General features: G+C 48.2%; 5 protein-coding genes across 5 annotated transcripts; 4 read left to right on the top strand and 1 right to left on the bottom strand.

Moving 5' to 3' along the window:
- Window positions 1-282: 282 nt before the first annotated feature.
- On the top strand, window positions 283-2,480 carry F4817DRAFT_330185 (uncharacterized protein). Its single transcript, XM_049302358.1, has 5 exons — window positions 283-657; window positions 718-1,054; window positions 1,112-1,551; window positions 1,602-1,692; window positions 1,746-2,480. The coding sequence occupies exons 1-5, from the start codon at window positions 508-510 to the stop codon at window positions 2,294-2,296; spliced, it is 1,569 nt and encodes a 522-aa protein (XP_049161537.1). The 5' UTR covers window positions 283-507; the 3' UTR covers window positions 2,297-2,480.
- Window positions 2,481-2,596: 116 nt separating this feature from the next.
- On the top strand, window positions 2,597-4,303 carry F4817DRAFT_330183 (putative replication factor protein). The gene is made up of 4 exons (XM_049302357.1): window positions 2,597-2,907; window positions 2,977-3,055; window positions 3,128-3,916; window positions 3,971-4,303. Exons 1-4 carry the CDS (start codon window positions 2,792-2,794, stop codon window positions 4,151-4,153), a joined length of 1,167 nt encoding a protein of 388 aa, XP_049161536.1. The 5' UTR covers window positions 2,597-2,791; the 3' UTR covers window positions 4,154-4,303.
- F4817DRAFT_330182 (uncharacterized protein) lies at window positions 4,304-6,209 on the bottom strand. The gene is made up of 2 exons (XM_049302356.1): window positions 6,090-6,209; window positions 4,304-6,005 (listed from the first exon to the last, which is right to left on the bottom strand). Exon 2 carries the CDS (start codon window positions 5,922-5,924, stop codon window positions 4,344-4,346), a length of 1,581 nt encoding a protein of 526 aa, XP_049161535.1. The 5' UTR covers window positions 5,925-6,005; window positions 6,090-6,209; the 3' UTR covers window positions 4,304-4,343.
- Window positions 6,210-6,265: 56 nt separating this feature from the next.
- Window positions 6,266-13,529, top strand: F4817DRAFT_15679 (Sec63-domain-containing protein). Its single transcript, XM_049298040.1, has 3 exons — window positions 6,266-6,324; window positions 6,377-12,788; window positions 12,843-13,529. The coding sequence occupies exons 2-3, from the start codon at window positions 6,658-6,660 to the stop codon at window positions 13,372-13,374; spliced, it is 6,663 nt and encodes a 2,220-aa protein (XP_049161534.1). The 5' UTR covers window positions 6,266-6,324; window positions 6,377-6,657; the 3' UTR covers window positions 13,375-13,529.
- Window positions 13,530-14,565: 1,036 nt separating this feature from the next.
- On the top strand, window positions 14,566-17,659 carry F4817DRAFT_15671 (uncharacterized protein). The gene is made up of 6 exons (XM_049298039.1): window positions 14,566-14,988; window positions 15,184-15,721; window positions 15,775-16,129; window positions 16,180-16,416; window positions 16,474-16,965; window positions 17,031-17,659. The coding sequence occupies exons 1-6, from the start codon at window positions 14,793-14,795 to the stop codon at window positions 17,085-17,087; spliced, it is 1,875 nt and encodes a 624-aa protein (XP_049161533.1). The 5' UTR covers window positions 14,566-14,792; the 3' UTR covers window positions 17,088-17,659.
- Window positions 17,660-17,784: the final 125 nt, after the last annotated feature.

The following is a 17,784-nucleotide window of genomic DNA, read 5'->3' as shown; positions in this document are numbered from 1 at the left end:
GTACGTAGGTACATACATGGATATCGAATTATGTTTAAGGTGATGGGGCAATGAGCGAAAGCAATTCGGCAATTGAAGTTCGCGATCTCAGATGCAATTCATAGCCAAGTAGTATAAATCATCATACATACAACTATGAAAGGCCAGGTGACCAGAATTGATTTGAAGGCTGAAGCTATCCCAATTAGCCTCGATGCTAGTTCGTGCATGCGGCGAAAGCAACTCCCTAACCGAGAGCTATGCCATAGTCATGACGTATATATCACGCGAGTCGTTCCGTCAGCCAGAGGATATTCCTGTGATTAGCTGGTTGTAAATGGGTGTATCTCTTTGTTTCTCTGTTATAATTAATGATCTATGCACGCCGTATCGTAAAATTATTTATTATTAATATAACTAATACCCATACTTACCTACTACCCTGCGCGTAGCTCTTGTTACACGCTGTTGATATATTTTTTATCCTATTAGTATTCAGCGTTGCGCCGAGAGCGCTTAAGCTGCAGGATGAATAAACTCTGGGGAGGGTCCAGGGTCCAGGACGACAGTCCGCAGGACTCGCTGGATCAGGAACGAGAAACTGCGCCGAGCGAGCATACTCGTTTGCTGCCGAATAGAGTCGACAGCACGAATTACTTAAGTCCGGATGATCCAGCGGTAGGCAATACTCCCAATGCTTCCGTCTTCCGTGTACGTCTAATACTCACATACTGCTAGGTTTCGCCGTATAACCTATGGAGTGTTCGAATTGTCAGGTATCTTACCATCCTCTTCGCCATTGTCACCTTCGCATGGTGGATTATCCTACTCGTCTCGACCTTCGTTACGCCTCCGGGTTTTCATACGCGGGGTTCGGGTTTCTTCGCTTTTGGTTATGCTAGTTTAACGCTGGCGAACCTGCTATTCACACTCATATTCTTTGCTATCCCGTCGAAACCGGTTCGAATATTGAGTATAGTTTTGGGAGCGTTGTTGTTAGTCAATGCTGTCTTGTTGCTGTCCATTGAGAAGACAAGACATGAAGAGGGTTGGGTAGGAATGGTCAGCGTACTATGTAAGTCTATACTCTCCCGAGAATAGGGGTTTCAAGCCTAACGATATAATAATCTAGGGGCGTTTCTTATGGCTCTCTGGACCCTACTCACCGATCGCTTGGTTGAATGGGGTAAAAATGAAGAGGAAGAACGGCTGACTGGCCGGGCTGAGACGCGTCGCACTCTGACCGAGTGGACTGCTGTTCTGTTGTCTACTATTTCCATGGTCATACTTGTCCTTGTCGTCGTCCTAACAACCTGTACTCTTATTCTCCGGGGCCTCGACGCTGGGTTAGCACCGCCGGGGCAGTTGTTCTGGGTAGATGGAGATAAATACATGATGCATGTCCACTGCCATGGGAACAAGACCAATTCGGAGGGTAACAAGTTACCAACAGTTTTACTAGAAGGAGGGGAAGCCCCGGTTGAAGACGGCCTATGGCAATTTGCCGAAAATGCAATCAACAACGGATCCATCAGTCGATACTGTTTCGTTGACCGTCCCGGACTTGCTTGGGTAAGTAGATGGTTGCTGATGATTACTATCTGATTACTGACACGCAATAGAGTGATACCGCACCTTCGCCTCTATCTGCTGGAATGGCAGTCGACGCAGTTAGCGAAGCTCTGGCTAGAGCGGGAGAAGATGGTCCTTGGGGTAAGTCCTTGTTCGAGTCTCTGTTCAATGACCGTCACTAACACGTTTGGTAGTCCTCGCGAGTGCTGGTATTGGTTCCGTATATTCACGCATCTTCTCTGCTCGACATGGTGGCGACATCAAAGGACTGCTTTTCATCGATCCGCTCCACGAAGACGATCTTGACGGCGTAGGTTCACCTAGCCGAGGATTCTTACTCTGGATACGGGGCGTAATCTCGCCCCTTGGTCTTGATCGCATTCCGGGAGCCCTTTTCAAAGGCCGAACCAAGGAAGACCGCGTATGGGGGCAATCCGCATACCAGACGGGGAAGTATGTGTTTGCGAAGTTGCAAGAAAACCTGGTAGCCGATACGTTGTCGAAACGTGATCTGGCTAGCAGCTCGGCAATTCAAAACCCGGACGTCCCGTTGAGTTTGATTAGCTCTGGTGACATGATCCGCAGAGATAGTGGATGGGAACATAAGCAGAGGGATCTCAGCCATGTCACGCACAAGTTGAAGCACTGGGATATCGTTAATAAGGCGCCGCATCGAGTGTGGGAGACGATCGAGGGGCGCGATATCATTGAAAAGAGAATGAAGCAGTTGGTGCAAGCCGCATAAATTGATGCGAAGGGGTACATATTGAACTGTTTTTTGATTTTGCATTTCAAGAGAGCGTAGGTAGCACGTATAAGCACAATGATGATAAGGGCTTTATAGTTTATGTATGGGATTGAAAATGAATGCTATAGTTAGGTACCTAGGTATTTAGAGTTTTGCTTAATGAATTCAATGGTGTCGATAATCCGTATCGTTATCGCAGCACCTGTACGTACATACATAGAGTGAATACTCCTGCATGTACCTAGGTACCCGGGCTACACCGCTTTCCTATCCCGTCTTTTAATTGACGTCGAGCAAATCGAAAGCGCGTTCCTCACGCGTCGGTGGGGCCTTTTTATGTTGGACGCCTTGGACTAGGTTTAATTAAGAGTACTCTTAATTAATATAGCTCTGTGCAACTATTTATGGCAGTTAAGAAGCCAGTCCCTATCGCATTCGACGAGATACCCATATTAGACTATATAGTCTTTTGACTGTTGATTGAACTACGATATGGCCAGCTTCTTCGATCTAAAGGCGCGCAAAGCAGCCGCGGCTAACGGCGCAACAACGTCCAAAGTAGAAGAGTCTAAGCAAAGCACCAGAAAGCAACCATGGGTGGAAAAATAGTATGTCCCTTTATAGGTCGAGTTATTGAAATAATACAATAATAGAGGAGCTAACTCGTCTTTAATAAGTCGTCCGAAAACCTTAAGCGATGTCACAGCTCAGGATCATACGGTGAACATCCTCCAGCGGACGCTTCAAGCCTCTAATGTAAGCCCATGACCTATACTTATATGAAACTAGGTGAAATAGCCCATGTTTTTAACATTAATAAACTTCTAGCTCCCTCACATGCTCTTCTATGGCCCCCCCGGAACGGGTAAGACCTCCACGATCCTCGCTCTCGCAAAAGAGCTGTACGGACCCGAGATGATAAAGTCGCGTATCCTCGAACTCAACGCTTCCGACGAACGAGGAATCTCTATCGTACGAGAGAAGGTGAAAGACTTTGCACGTATGCAATTGACGAACCCGCCTGCTGGATACAAGAACCGTTACCCCTGTCCACCCTTCAAGATCATTATTCTCGACGAGGCGGATAGTATGACCCAAGATGCCCAGAGCGCCCTCAGACGAACAATGGAAACATATAGCAAGATCACGCGATTCTGCCTAATCTGCAACTACGTCACTAGAATTATCGATCCCCTGGCGAGTCGATGCAGCAAGTTCAGGTTCAAGAGCTTGGATCAGGGCAATGCGAAGAAGCGCCTGGAGGAGATCGCTAGTAAGGAGGGTGTCACAATGGAAGATGGCGCTGTTGATGCGCTTATTAAGTGCAGCGAGGGTGATCTGAGAAAGGCGATTACATTCTTACAGAGCGCGGCGAGGCTGGTCGGTGCTATTGAGAAGGGGGATGACGAAGGAGATAAGATGGACGTGGATGACGACGTTAGGATTGTCACTGCGAAGATTGTAGAAGAGATTGCTGGTGTGATACCAGACCAGACTATCTCTACATTACAAAAGGCGATGCAACCTAAATCTGCTGGTGCGACCTATCAGGCCATCGCGAAAGTCGTGGAAGATATGGTTGCGGATGGATGGAGCGCTGGACAGGTCCTCTCTCAGGTAATATCCCCTCTCCTTTCCTAGTATTGTCGGCCTACTAACGGGAGTCTACAGTTATACCAAGCTGTCATCCAAGACGAGATGGTCCCTGATATAGCGAAGAACAAGATAACCCTTGTCTTCTCAGAGGTGGATAAGCGATTAGTGGATGGCGCTGATGAGCATTTGTCTATTCTAGACTTGGCTCTGAGAATATCGAACATACTAGCTGGAAAGAGCCAAACGCAAGCTTTTTAAGAATGATAATGTCCGAATAATCCTGCTTGACGGGAATATAATACAGCACGTGGTGAATGTCATATCATGCGGCGTTGGGTGTACAAAACATGGATGTATTTACTATGAAGATCCTCAGTAATAAGGCTTTGACTATATTTACAAGGTGATGCCCGGATAGATCTTAGCTGTGGTGAAATGACCATGCCCTTTACTCATTTATCAGCCCAAGATTCCCATCCAGTTTCGCGTAAATGCTCTGTCCCTTCGGCTTCTCTGCCTTCTTCTCCCTATTCTTCCTAACACGCGTTGCGCTGCTCCCCTCGTCCTCTCCTATCCACATATCACTCCCAGCACCACCATCCTCATCTCCACGAGACTGTTCCGGCGCTGCCTCTTCCTTATTAAGCAGTTTGCGGACTTCGTCCAAAGCCTGCATGGCGTCTTCAGCCGCTACTTGGCCCTCCTCGACTTTCTCGAAGACGGCCTCGAGAGTGGCGATCTGTGCTGAGTGTGCTGCGGAAATCCAGGGCTCGATCTGGTCTGTCACGTTGGCCTTGCTGACACCCTTCGTGACGGAGCCGAAGCTTTGCCGCGGCTTCTCGGACCGTTTGAATGGGTACTTGGGTAGTAAGTGGCTTTCCTCGACCAGGTGGTCTAGGATTTTGTTGAGGTCTTGTTGTTGTTTGGTGAGGGAGGCGTTGATGTGTGATTTTTCTTGGATGAGGCCCTTTTGCTCGCGTGAGATGGCTTGTAATTTCTCGAGGTATGGTGTTAGTAGGAATGCCTCGGAGGCTGCGCTAATAGTGTTGCTGGGTATAGGTTCCTCGGGTAGGAACTGTTGCGGCTGCTTTTGCTTCTGTGGCCGCTGAAGATTCAGCTGCTCTAATTGAACCATAGAAGCCATGATTTCCTTGCGGAGGTCGACGTGCTGTTGGTATTCTCTCTGGATCTCAGCCATATGCGCCTCGTGGTCGAATTTTTCATCTTTATGCCGCGGCTTGCTTGGCGACTCGGAACTTGGTTCGTCCTCTTCACCGCCGGCTTTGCTTAGCATGGTCTCGATCCAGTTGATGAGACTATCCTTCACGGCGTTGAGTGCCTGTAATTGTACTTCCGGCGGAAGACGTCCGGGGTCGATTGGGTTCTTAGCTTTTAGTTTTTCGAAGTTTTGTTTTTCTCGTTGTGCTAATAGTTTATTGCGTAGGACCGCCGACTGGAGCCGCGCGAGTAGAGCCTTGATCTCGCGGTTTGGGGCGTCCCGGTCTTGAGTGAAACCCTCCATAAGTTCCTTGGGTAATTCGGGGAGAGGGGTGCAGCTTTTAACCATGACATCTGGATCTAAGAAGTCTGGAGCTGCTGCGGGTTGCTGATTGAGTTCTTCAAGATACTTGTCGACTATGCTTAGTCTCTCATGTTCCTGCTCTAAAGCATTGACTTCGATTTGGAGTTGGAGGAGCTGTGCCTGTTGATCTTCCTCAGGTGGAGGAGGGAGAGCAGCATTCGCGGCATCATGCTCCTCTTGTAGCGCCGTAAAGCTAGATCGTATTTCAATATTTCTGCGAGCTGCCTCGACATACTCTCGATAAGTGCCCTGTAATGCCTCGGATGGTGTGACGGTAGTTTCTAAGTCAACCAGAGACAAGGGACTGCTGAGCTGCTCGGTCCCTAAACTCTGAGCTAAACCATGAGCTAGGTGCCGTCTCACAGCAGTAACCTCATCGCGAGGACGTATCCGGTGATTAAGAGCTTCGCGAGTCTGCTCACACAGTTTCTTATCCATTGTGTTCATGAAGACTAAGACTGAGTTGTGTTGGGAATTGACGCCGGACGGGGTTGATTTACAAGACTGACCCGTTTATAGAACTGATATCTAGCATGTACAATACATAATAGTTAGTAAATGTCAGGTGGATCTTAGATATTATCGAGCACAAATAGCTAGATGCATCTATACCTCTTTTATACAAATGTGCAGTTTTGTTTACGAATTTGTTTACGAATTTGTTTATTTCTTTAACAAGACGAAGCTACATGTTGTCATGTACCTACCCAACTAAGGTACTTGTACGGATACAATACAGTGTACGTTTGTAGTCTAATTTGACTGCCGTAACAGCAACCATTAGACATGTTCATTGGTTCATCTCTTAATCTACGCCCCGCTCTTGCTTAAAAGACGGTACGATACGGTATGCATGGTACGGTCATACACTAGGTACCTTCAAGCTAAAGTTATCGAAGAACGCGAAAAGATCTAGCTTCATAAATTTCCCATCCAAGGCGAATTGGCAACATTTCTCTTACTTGAGCTAGCCAAGGAGCATCGAAACTTAATATAACGGGATTCTAGGACTCAATAAAAAGCCCATTTATTCTGCATAGCATATTCTAAATGCTACATCTGCAGACACGCGCGGCGCCCTTGTCCATTTGATGAAATTGGACCTGCCGATACTCGTCTTCCTGCCACCCTATAGTATTGCCGTCAACAAGCAAGCTCTTCAACACGAACTACCCCCAAGATGGCGGACCACCATCGAGATGTGTCGCAGTACAAGTACTCGGCTATGTCCAATCTGGTTCTCCAGGCGGACAGACGGTTTGTTACGCGACGAACCGACGAGGCTACTGGCGACCCCGAGTCTCTTGCAGGTCGTCTGAGAATCAACGACATGGGCTCCAGAGTCGCGCGCGACGCTGCACCCAAACAGAAGAAGGCCACAGGCTTGCAAGATATCGAAAGGGGGGACGTGCAAGAAGGCAAAGATATCCTAGCCCGCGAACAAAGAAAGGGTAAAGGTGACCCGTCGCAGATGAGAGGAACTGGTATCCTCGGGCAGACAGATCTGCTAGTCGAAGGCCTCAGATACCGACCGCGTATACCGGCCACCCGTGCCACCTATGACCTCATATTAAATGTTGTAAGGAGTAATTTGGGTGATGTATCCCATGAGATTGTTTTGAGTGCAGCAGACGCTGTCTTAGAATATCTTAAAGATGAGGATATGAAGGACTTCGACAAGAAGAAGGAAATCGACGACCTATTAGGTGCGACTTTAAATCCTAAGCAGTTCAACGAGTTGGTCAACCTCGGAAAGAAAATTACAGATTATGATACCCAAAATGACGACGAAGATATGGATACAGGAACAGGTGCTGCCGAAGGTGATGAAGAACTTGACGAACGTCAGGGTGTCGCCGTTGTCTTCGATGATGAAGAGGAGGACGAAGAAGCAGCCTTGGTCAACGAAATCAGAGACGACTCTTCAGATGATGAAGCAGTCTTCGATAAAGATGAGCAGGACTTGGCTGGTCTAGAGGAACAGGCGCCGGCTGGAGGCGCCGGAGAAGACCGAGATCATGAAGAGGCGGGCTTGGCCGATGGTGAGGAAATGGTAATTGATTCTGGTCTGCCTGATACTAAACGCGGAGGGTCTTCTAAGGAGAAAAACTACATCCCTGCGCGCCAGATTGACGCCTACTGGTTACAAAGGGAGATTGGAAATATTTACACCGATGATCACATTCGCCACGAGAAGACCGCTCAAGCTTTACATATCCTTTCCGGAGAGCCTGACGAGCCCGGCGGGGACGAGAAGCAGCTGAGAGAGATCGAAAACGAGTTGATGGAGCTTCTCGACTACGAACATCATGAGGTTGTTCAGAAGTTTATCGAGAACCGAGAAAAGATTGTATGGCTCACGCGTTTAGCCAAGGCAGAGGGTGATGAGGAAAGAGGTGTTATCGAGCGGGAGATGGCTTCCGAAGGCGTCAGATGGATCCTGGATGAGCTTCGAGGCAAAAAGCCTGGTGATGTTGCGAAGAAGATGGAGATTAAGATGGACATTGATGTGCCAACATCGTTTAGCACAGCGCCAAAGGCTGAGCGAGCGGAAGGTCAACTGGTCGGTGGACTTCAACCACGGAAGTTTATCAATCTCGAAAATCTCATATTCGACCAAGGCAACCATCTTATGACAAATCCCAAAGTTAGACTCCCCGAAGGCTCGACCAAGCGAACCTTCAAAGGCTATGAGGAGATCCACGTCCCCCCACCTAAGAAACGGAACCAGGCAGATGAAACCAATATCCCCATCACCGATATACCCGAATGGACACGTGTGCCTTTCAGTTCAGCTAAATCCCTGAATAAAATTCAGACCATGTGCTACCCGACCGCGTTCGAAGACGATGGGAATATGCTTATCTGCGCACCGACTGGCAGTGGTAAAACGAACGTAGCTATGCTAACTATTCTACGGGAGCTTGGGAAGCACAGGGATCCGCGGACGGGAGATATTGACTTGGATGCCTTTAAGATTGTATACATTGCGCCTTTAAAGGCTCTAGTCCAGGAGGTCGTTGGAAACTTTGGCGCACGCCTCAAACCATATGGCATTACGGTAGCCGAGTTGACTGGTGATCGCCAGCTAACCAAGCAGCAAATCTCCGAGACGCAGATAATTGTTACAACCCCCGAGAAGTGGGATGTCATCACACGAAAGGCCACAGATCTAACATACACCAATCTCGTGCGACTGATTATTATCGACGAGATTCACCTTCTACACGACGATCGTGGACCCGTTATCGAGAGCATCGTCAGCAGGACCATCAGAAAGACAGAGCAAACTGGGGACCCTGTTAGGCTCATCGGCTTGTCTGCTACTTTACCTAACTACAGAGATGTGGCTAGCTTCCTTCGTGTAGACCCTGTTAAGGGACTTTTCCACTTCGATGGCTCCTACAGACCGTGTCCTTTGAGACAGGAGTTTATCGGGGTTACTGAGAAAAAGGCCATTAAACAGCTCAAGACGATGAACGATATTACATATAATAAAGTCATCGAGCACGTGGGTACTCACCGAAACCAGATGCTCATTTTTGTCCACTCTCGAAAGGAAACTGCGAAGACCGCCAAGTATATTCGGGATAAAGCTCTCGAGATGGAGACCATCAATCAAATCCTGAAGCATGATTCAGGCTCGAGGGAAGCTCTGAGTGAGATTGTTAACGATATCTCGGATGCCGACTTGAAGGACCTTATCCCCTATGGATTCGGTATTCACCATGCCGGTATGAGTCGTATCGACCGATCCGAAGTCGAGGGTCTTTTCTCTGCCGGTCTAATTCAGGTCCTTGTTTGTACGGCTACTCTTGCTTGGGGTGTCAACCTGCCAGCACATACCGTCATCATCAAGGGCACGCAGGTCTATTCCCCGGAGAAAGGTAGTTGGGTGGAGTTAAGCCCGCAGGACGTCCTACAGATGTTGGGTCGTGCTGGGCGACCCCAGTATGATACATACGGTGAGGGCATTATAATTACGTCCCAAGGTGAAATGCAGTACTATCTGTCGTTACTCAACCAACAGCTACCAATCGAGAGTCAGTTGGCTAGTAAGCTTGTCGATAACCTCAATGCAGAAATCGTCTTGGGCAATGTCCGAAGTCGTGATGAAGGAGTAGAATGGTTGGGGTACACCTATCTCTTCGTTCGAATGCTAAGATCGCCTGGCCTTTACAGCGTCGGAGCCGACTACGAGGATGACGAGGCCTTAGAACAAAAGCGAGTTGATCTTATACACTCAGCAGCCACTGTGCTAAAGAAGTCTAATCTAATCACCTATGATGAGAAGACTGGGAAGGTTAAGGCAACTGAGCTTGGAAGAATAGCATCCCACTACTACATTACCTACGGGTCGATGGATACCTACAACAAGCTAATTCAGCCTTCGATCACAACAATTGAGCTTTTCCGAGTATTTGCTCTCAGTGCTGAGTTTAAGTATATACCTGTCCGCCAAGATGAGAAGTTAGAACTGGCGAAGATTTTAGCTCGGGTACCAATTCCCGTGAAGGAAAGCATCGAGGAGCCACACTGCAAGATTAATGTCTTGTTACAGGCGTATATCAGCCGTCTCAAGCTTGAAGGTCTAGCTCTCATGGCCGATATGGTCTACGTTACGCAATCTGCTGGTCGTATCCTTCGCGCTATTTTTGAAATTACTCTTCAAAAAGGCTGGTCCAACGTTGCAAAAACAGCCCTGGATTTGTGTAAAATGGCAGAGAAGAGGATGTGGCTAACCATGACGCCTCTACGGCAATTCCCTCGGTGTTCTCGTGATATCATAGCCAAAGCTGACAGATTAGATATCCCGTGGAGCAGCTATTTCGACCTCGACCCTCCCCGGATGGGGGAGCTGCTTGGAATGCCGAAAGCAGGGCGTATTGTCTGTGATCTAGTATCTAAATTCCCGCGGGTTGAGATCCAAGCGCAGGCTCAGCCGATGACCCGTTCCATGCTTCGAGTTGAACTGTCTATTACACCCAACTTCCAATGGGATGACGAAGTACATGGGTCGGCAGAGCTCTTCTGGATCATCGTCGAAGATTGTGATGGCGAAGATATTTTATTCTATGACCAATTCCTCTTGCGCAAGGACTATGCTATGTCGGAATCGAACGAGCACTTAGTCGACTTTACAGTCCCCATCACCGATCCTATGCCACCTAATTACTTCATTTCTGTCATTTCTGATAGATGGTTGCAATCGGAGACGAAGTTGGCTGTCTCCTTTCAAAAGCTTATTTTGCCTGAGAAATTCCCGCCCCATACCCAACTTCTAGACCTGCAGCCTCTCCCAGTCGCTGCGTTGAAGGCGAAGGACTTTTCCAACTTGTACGAGTCTTGGAACTACTTTAACAAAATCCAGACGCAGACTTTTAATTCCCTTTATACGACGGATGACAACGTCTTGATCGGTGCCCCAACCGGTAGTGGGAAAACTGTCTGCGCCGAGTTCGCCCTTTTGCGCCTATGGTCGAAACCAGAGATTGGCCGCGCTGTATACATCGCGCCGTTTCAAGAAATCGTCGACATTAGATATCAGGACTGGAGCAAGCGACTTAGTCATCTACGTGGCGGTAAGGAGATCGTTAAACTTACTGGAGAAACGGCGACAGATCTAAAGTTGCTCGAGAAGGGAGATCTCATCCTAGCTACGCCAACGCAGTGGGATGTTCTCTCTAGGCAGTGGCAGAGACGCAAGAATATTCTTACGGTTGAACTATTCATTGCCGATGAGCTTCATCTGCTCGGCGGTCCGCTAGGGTATATTTACGAGATCATAGTATCTCGCATGCACTATATTCGTACCACTGCTCAACTAGCAATGAGGATCGTTGGGTTGAGCGTTTCACTTGCGAATTCTCGGGACATTGGCGAATGGATTGACGCTAAGAAGAAGGATGTATACAATTTCAGTCCTCATGTCCGCCCCGTACCCCTCGAGCTACGCATCCAATCTTTCTCCATTCCTCATTTCCCATCACTTATGCTTGCTATGGCCAAACCAGCATACCTTGCGATCACTGAGTTGTCATCCGATCAACCGGCTCTGGTTTTTGTGCCGAGCAGGAAGCAAACGAGGTCAAGTGCTCGTGACATTCTTGCAGCCTGCCTAGCGGAAGATGACGAAGACAGGTTTTTGCATGTGGACATTGATCAGCTTCGCCCGCTCTTGGAGCGTATTCACGAGGAGGCTTTGGCCGAAGCTCTATCGCACGGTGTTGGATACTACCATGAAGCTCTCAGCCAGAGTGATAAGCGTATTGTTCTCCACCTATACAAACAAGGTGCAATCCAGGTCTTAGTCGCATCTCGTGACGTGTGCTGGGAGCTGGACTGCACTGCACACCTGGTAGTGGTAATGGGTACTCAGTATTTCGAGGGCCGGGAGCACCGTTACGTCGATTACCAGTTGAGCGAAGTGCTGCAGATGTTCGGAAAAGCTTTACGACCATCTCGAGACGGTCGTAGTAGGGGCGTCCTCATGGTTCCGGCTGTCAAGAGAGAATACTTCAAGAAGTTCCTAAACGAAGCCCTTCCAGTTGAGTCGCACCTTCACAATTTTATGCACGACGCTTTCGTTACCGAGGTCAGCACGAAGATGATCGAGTCAGCAGATGACGCTATCAACTGGACGACGTTTACGTATTTCTACCGTCGACTTCTAGCGAACCCGAGTTACTACAGTTTAACGAGTCCGACGCATGATGGCCTGAGCAGCTACCTTTCTGACTTAGTTGAGACTACGCTAAAGGAGCTCACCGAGTCTAAGATCATCGACTTCGATGAAGATGACGGCTCGGTCGCCCCTCAGAATGCGGCTATGATTGCGGCATACTATAACATCTCATACATCACAATGCAGACGTTCCTGCTTTCATTGACTGCGAGAACGAAGCTCAAGGGTATACTAGAAATCGTAACGTCGGCTACAGAATTTGAGTCGATCCAGATCCGTCGGCATGAAGACAACCTGCTTCGACGAATCTACGACAGGGTCCCAGTCAAAATGTCCGAACCAGCATATGACTCGCCGCATTTCAAGGCGTTCGTGTTACTACAAGCACACTTTTCCCGAATGCAACTTCCTATCGATCTAGCTAAGGACCAAGAAGTAATTATATCGAAGGTATTAAGTCTCCTCAGCGCGACAGTTGACGTTCTGTCGTCGGACGGGCATCTAAATGCCATGAATGCCATGGAAATGTCGCAGATGGTGGTCCAAGCCATGTGGGACCGTGACAGTCCTTTGAAACAAATTCCTCATTTTACGCCCGAGGTAGTAAAGGTGGCGAACGAGTTTGGGTATGTACCGAATAAGAATTTTAGCGGTGAAGATGCTGACGTGTTATGCTCTAGAATTAATGACATTTTCGATTTCATGGAAGCAATGAACCCCGAAGAGAATGCCAATTATGGTACTCTTATCAAACGCCTGGGTTTGTCGCAGGCCCAGTTAGGCCAGGCGGCGGCTTTCACAAACAATAAATACCCTGATATCTCACTTGAGTTCGAGCTCATAGATGAGGATAGCATTCGTGCTGGAGAGCCGGCGTACATGAACGTCCAGATCGACCGCGAGGTTGAAGAGGACGGAGAGGTTGACACGACAGTCCACGCTCCATTCTACCCCACCAAGAAGGTGGAGAACTGGTGGCTGGTCGTTGGAGAGGAGAGCACAAAGATGCTGCTGGCTATCAGGCGAGTCACGATTGGCCGACAACTCAAGACTAAGTTGGAGTACACAGTCCCGACACCGGGCAAGCATGATCTGAAGCTATTCTTAATGAGTGACAGCTACGTCGGTGTGGATCAGGAGCCAACGTTTTCCGTCACGGTCGCGGAGGGCATGGATGTGGATTCGGATGAGGAGGAGGAAGATGATGAATAGAAACCTCGTGATGTCCCTGTGGAACTTACCATGCGTGAGATCAGATCCATCTGCTGTACGAAAAGCTTACTGTACATATAGAAAACCATTCAAAGGCGATTAAAGGGTTCCCTGGTGAATTATCTTGGAAATAGGGATATATATCAAAACTTTTACTACTTGTTCTGAGGTGTCTGAAACGAGGCACTTTCACTTTCTTACTTGAAGCATGTGTTATGTGGATGTTGGTGTGGTGTTAGGTTGGTTGGTAGGCAGGCTATCGGGCGATCTGGGGGGCTGATGTCGTAGAGGGCGTCGTCGCGGCTCAGCTCACCGAGTATGGAGAATGGAAGCAGATGGAAAAGAAGGCGGAGGGGAGAAAGTGTTATAGATGTAGGAAATCGAGACGAGAAGGGGGGGGGAGGGGGGGGCTATGTTGATGAAGGTCGATGCCGGTTCGATGGCTACCTTAGCTACACCTCTATATGTACCTACATAGGTAGCTAGGTATAATACTGGTGTACGTATGGGGGCGTGTTTCTCGGGGGGGTGGGTTGGCGTTACCTACGTGCCCCTTACCTAGGTACTTCTCACCCGTATCTACCTAATCTACCTAATCTACCTATCTGGACCACTAAGGCAAGCGGGCATGTAATGTAAACAAGTAGGCAGGTAAGAAAAAAAAAAGGAGGACCCACGTCCCGCGTACAGGCCAGGCTAGGAAAGGAAATAACCTACCTTTGCCCATTCTCTTGCCTTCCTTGTCTACATTTAACATTAGACTTAGACTTACTCTACATTAGGTACCTAGGTAGGCAGTACATCATACAGTACATACAACACACTGACACTACTATTATCTTCACTACTACACTACTACCCTCGCGAACATTTATCATAGTACGCAACACGAGACGCCATCTTCATCCAAGTCACGTGCTTTTTATTAAGAAAAGCTACTCGGCGTACATTCTACTCGAATGAGCACAGGCTTCCCATCTCGATCCTGGGAAATTTCTCTCGACTATCTTATTCATTCATCAACTTTTCTGCCTCCATCTTTTTTCTTCTTCTCCTCCTGTCGATTTTCCACCAACACAACTCCATCCCGATCGCGCCTTTCAATTGCAACGGTTCATCGACAGCCGCTGCTAGTTGTTAGCCCCGTCGCTTTCTTAAGACTTCCCCAATTTAAAGAAAGTTGACTAGACGCGTTTTTCTGCCTTCTGCTCTGCTCTGCTCTGCTCTGCTGTGTCCAATTCTTGACCAACAACTTTCGCAGCAACCAACCAACCAACCTTTCTCCCCCAACTTCTTAATCTTTTTTTATTTTTTACCTTTTACCTTTTTAATCGGCAGCTGGTCATCCTACCTTCACCATATCCGCATCGCGCCCCATTGTCCATCCTATCACTGTACTTTCCGCGTGGATTATCAATATGTCTGACGAGACAACCGCGCAAACTGCTACCGCGCAGGCCCCCGACGCCGCTTCTACTGCACCAGGGGACACTACATCCGACTCTGTCGCGCCTGTCACCGACGCGAAGCCAATTGATAAAGAAACCGCGCCTACTGACGATGACGCCCAGGCCAAGGAGGACGTCTCAACGGAAAAGCCAAGCGAAGCCAAGGGTAAGTCGCGTCCCGCAAACATTGCCACCGAAACTTCCCGATCACTGCAACACCAGTTACCCCCTTGTAAACACGTCATGCTTTACCACATGTCCAGCGCCGTCACCACCGCACTTGTTTACATCTTTCCATTACAATCACAACTATTTACTACTCATATCTTGACTTGCTCAACTACTGACATCTTATTCTTAGAAGCCGTATCCGTAGACTCTGAAACAGCTCCAGCTTCTGCCCCGGCCGACGAGAAATCCGCTGACACTGACGTCGAGATGCCTGACAAGCCGGCCGACAAGACCGAGCAGCCTACTGCTGACGCGAAAGTTGATTCGGACAAGGCTGCTGAAGATTCCTCTCACGTGGAGCAGGATGTGGCTGCTGGTACTGCTGAAGGTGCTGCGGTCGATACAGAGTCAACGCCCGGGGACAAGTCTAAGGCGCGTCGCAAATCTGCTGGCGACGCCAAGGGCAAGAAGTTAAATAAAAAGGCATCCAGAGCCAAAATTCTACACGTCGATGCGAAGCCAGGTGAACAGTATTTCGCCAAGCTGAAGGGCTTCCCTCCGTGGCCTGTCATCATAGCTGAGGAGGATATGCTACCACAGAGCATGCTGAGCACGAGACCCGTCACGGCCGCCCGTCCCGATGGAACCTACCGCGAAGATTTTGCCGATGGTGGTAAGAGGGTTGCAGACCGGACGTTCCCAGTCATGTATCTGCACACTAATGAATTGTATGGTAACTATTTAACCTTAGATATAGTGATTAGAAGCTGACTATCTCTAGTTCCTGGACAAACAATTCCGACCTGAGTGAACTGGACCCAACTACAGTCGGGGATATGATCACGACCAAGATGCGCAAAGATTTACAAAACGCCCACCTATTGGCTGCGGAGCAGAACTCCCTAGAATACTACAAGAACGTGCTCCGTGAATTTGAGGAGCAGCGATTAGCGAAGTTGGAAGCCAAGAAGGCCAAGTCTGTTAAAACACCAAAGAAGGGTGCCAAAGCCGCTGAAGCTGCAGCAGTAGATGAAGACGAAGACATCGAAATGCCTGATGCGGATGAGGGTGATGATGCGGAGCCTGTTGAGAAGAAACCCAAATCCAAGAAGCGCAAAGCCGAAGATGAGACCAACGTAAGGGAATACTTGCCACCAGTTCGAGCCTCATGCTAATTCTAATACAGACTCCTCAACGCTCCGAATCCGTCAAGAAGCCGAAGATTAAGTTGACTAACTCATCAACTCCGAAGGCCGCTAACGGCGTCCAATCGCCATCTACGAAAGACTCTTCCAAAGCCGTTAAGGTCAAGGCGAAGTCAGCCAAAGGCAGTAAAGAGAAGTCTGATAGCAAGAAAGAGAAGGAAGCTTCTGCACCTAAGGAGCCGGAGCTTAGCCCCGAAGAAAGACACGTACGCAAAGAGGTAAGTCATTACGACCCATCGTTATCGTGTTAGTTTATGCTCACAAATTTGTAGAAGGAGATATTGTTTTTACGGCATCGATTGCAAAAGGGCCTACTCATTCGGGACCAGGAGCCGAAGGAAGAGGAAATGAGATCGATGTCAGAGTTTCTTGCTAAACTCGAAACCTTCCCTGATCTCGAAGTCAGCATCATCCGGGCGACCAAGATTAACAAGGTCCTCAAGGCTATCCTAAAATTGGAGACAATTCCGAAGGAGGAAGAATTTGAGTTCAAGCCGCGATCACAGACGCTCCTGAACAAGTGGAACAAACTCTTAGCTACCGACGAAGCAGCTCCAGCTCCAGCTCCAGCTAACGGCGTTAATGGTGCTTCCAGCAATGCCGCGAAGGGTGGAAAGGGGGCCGCTAATGGTGTGAAGGAGACCTCTGACCAGAAAGCGAGCTCTGAAAAAGAAGATGCCAAGGTTGATGCCCCGGAAAAGGACACGAAAGATGAGGCAGATAGCAAGGCTGAATCGGTGGGTGAGGAGAAGGCAGATTCGGAAAAGGTATGTTTAACATCGACGTCATTTTGTTCCCTCATCTTATGAAAGACAATACTAATTACCTATAGAATGTCGATGAATCTATCAATGAAGCAGCAGCAGCAGAAGTCGAGGCGGCGGCATGAAGAGACAACAGATACTAAACTCGATGCGAAAACGATAACTTCCTTTTCAGTGCCTCAATTGAGTGAGGCAAACCAGGGGCGTTTAAGGGTATAAGAAAGGCAACATTGCTAGGTATGGCTACCGTTGTTCGGACGGTAGGCCATATAGCCAAATGATGCATGCGACATTACAGTAGTTGGGCTCGGGGTTGTATTCATCGTATGTAAATTAGGCAATACTTTTCATATCAGGTCATGCGCTGTACTACTCGAGCAGTCGATATTCGAACAGGAAGGGCCTCTCTTGGGGGGGGAGAGGGAACGAAAAGGTCAGGCTCCTACTACGTTATTTGGTACCCCCTAATTAGTTCGTCGGCTGGTAGAGTTGATGGGCTCGGGATGTTATAGTGATTGCGTTTTCAGTTTAGGAGGTTTGTGCGGATTTCTCGGAAATTTTGCAGTAAAAAAAGTCGTTACATTAACCTAGCTACTATAGAATCACGTAGCCGTTGTTTCTATTTGAGTGACGAGCGAGATATTAGTAAACGGAATATATCAAATACGACTATAGAAAATGAATATGAAAATTTACAGGTACAATTGCATACTTTCATACTTTCAGTACGTAAATAAAATAATAACTACATATGTAGCTCGAACAAGTAAAATAGTACGAAGTTACAATGTAGTAAAGGTTGGAGCTTGGGCCACGCCAAGC

Source organism: Daldinia loculata (assembly GCF_022478755.1).
Source record: "Daldinia loculata strain CBS 113971 unplaced genomic scaffold F4817scaffold_10, whole genome shotgun sequence".
NCBI lineage: Eukaryota > Fungi > Ascomycota > Sordariomycetes > Xylariales > Hypoxylaceae > Daldinia > Daldinia loculata.
This window is presented reverse-complemented; position numbering and strand designations above follow the sequence as displayed.

Bases quoted from the DNA above. Each gene is read 5' to 3' on its own strand.
- F4817DRAFT_330185 (XM_049302358.1), top strand. From the start codon at position 508: ATGAATAAACTCTGGGGAGGGTCCAGGGTCCAGGACGACAGTCCGCAG. The intron at 658-717 runs GTAGGCAATACT...ACATACTGCTAG, and splicing joins TAAGTCCGGATGATCCAGCG to GTTTCGCCGTATAACCTATG. The intron at 1,552-1,601 runs GTAAGTAGATGG...GACACGCAATAG, and splicing joins ACCGTCCCGGACTTGCTTGG to AGTGATACCGCACCTTCGCC.
- F4817DRAFT_330183 (XM_049302357.1), top strand. From the start codon at position 2,792: ATGGCCAGCTTCTTCGATCTAAAGGCGCGCAAAGCAGCCGCGGCTAAC. The intron at 3,056-3,127 runs GTAAGCCCATGA...ATAAACTTCTAG, and splicing joins GGACGCTTCAAGCCTCTAAT to CTCCCTCACATGCTCTTCTA. The intron at 3,917-3,970 runs GTAATATCCCCT...GGGAGTCTACAG, and splicing joins CTGGACAGGTCCTCTCTCAG to TTATACCAAGCTGTCATCCA.
- F4817DRAFT_330182 (XM_049302356.1), bottom strand. From the start codon at position 5,924: ATGAACACAATGGATAAGAAACTGTGTGAGCAGACTCGCGAAGCTCTT.
- F4817DRAFT_15679 (XM_049298040.1), top strand. From the start codon at position 6,658: ATGGCGGACCACCATCGAGATGTGTCGCAGTACAAGTACTCGGCTATG. The intron at 12,789-12,842 runs GTATGTACCGAA...GTTATGCTCTAG, and splicing joins AAGGTGGCGAACGAGTTTGG to AATTAATGACATTTTCGATT.
- F4817DRAFT_15671 (XM_049298039.1), top strand. From the start codon at position 14,793: ATGTCTGACGAGACAACCGCGCAAACTGCTACCGCGCAGGCCCCCGAC. The intron at 14,989-15,183 runs GTAAGTCGCGTC...TCTTATTCTTAG, and splicing joins AAAGCCAAGCGAAGCCAAGG to AAGCCGTATCCGTAGACTCT. The intron at 16,417-16,473 runs GTAAGTCATTAC...AATTTGTAGAAG, and splicing joins AAAGACACGTACGCAAAGAG to GAGATATTGTTTTTACGGCA.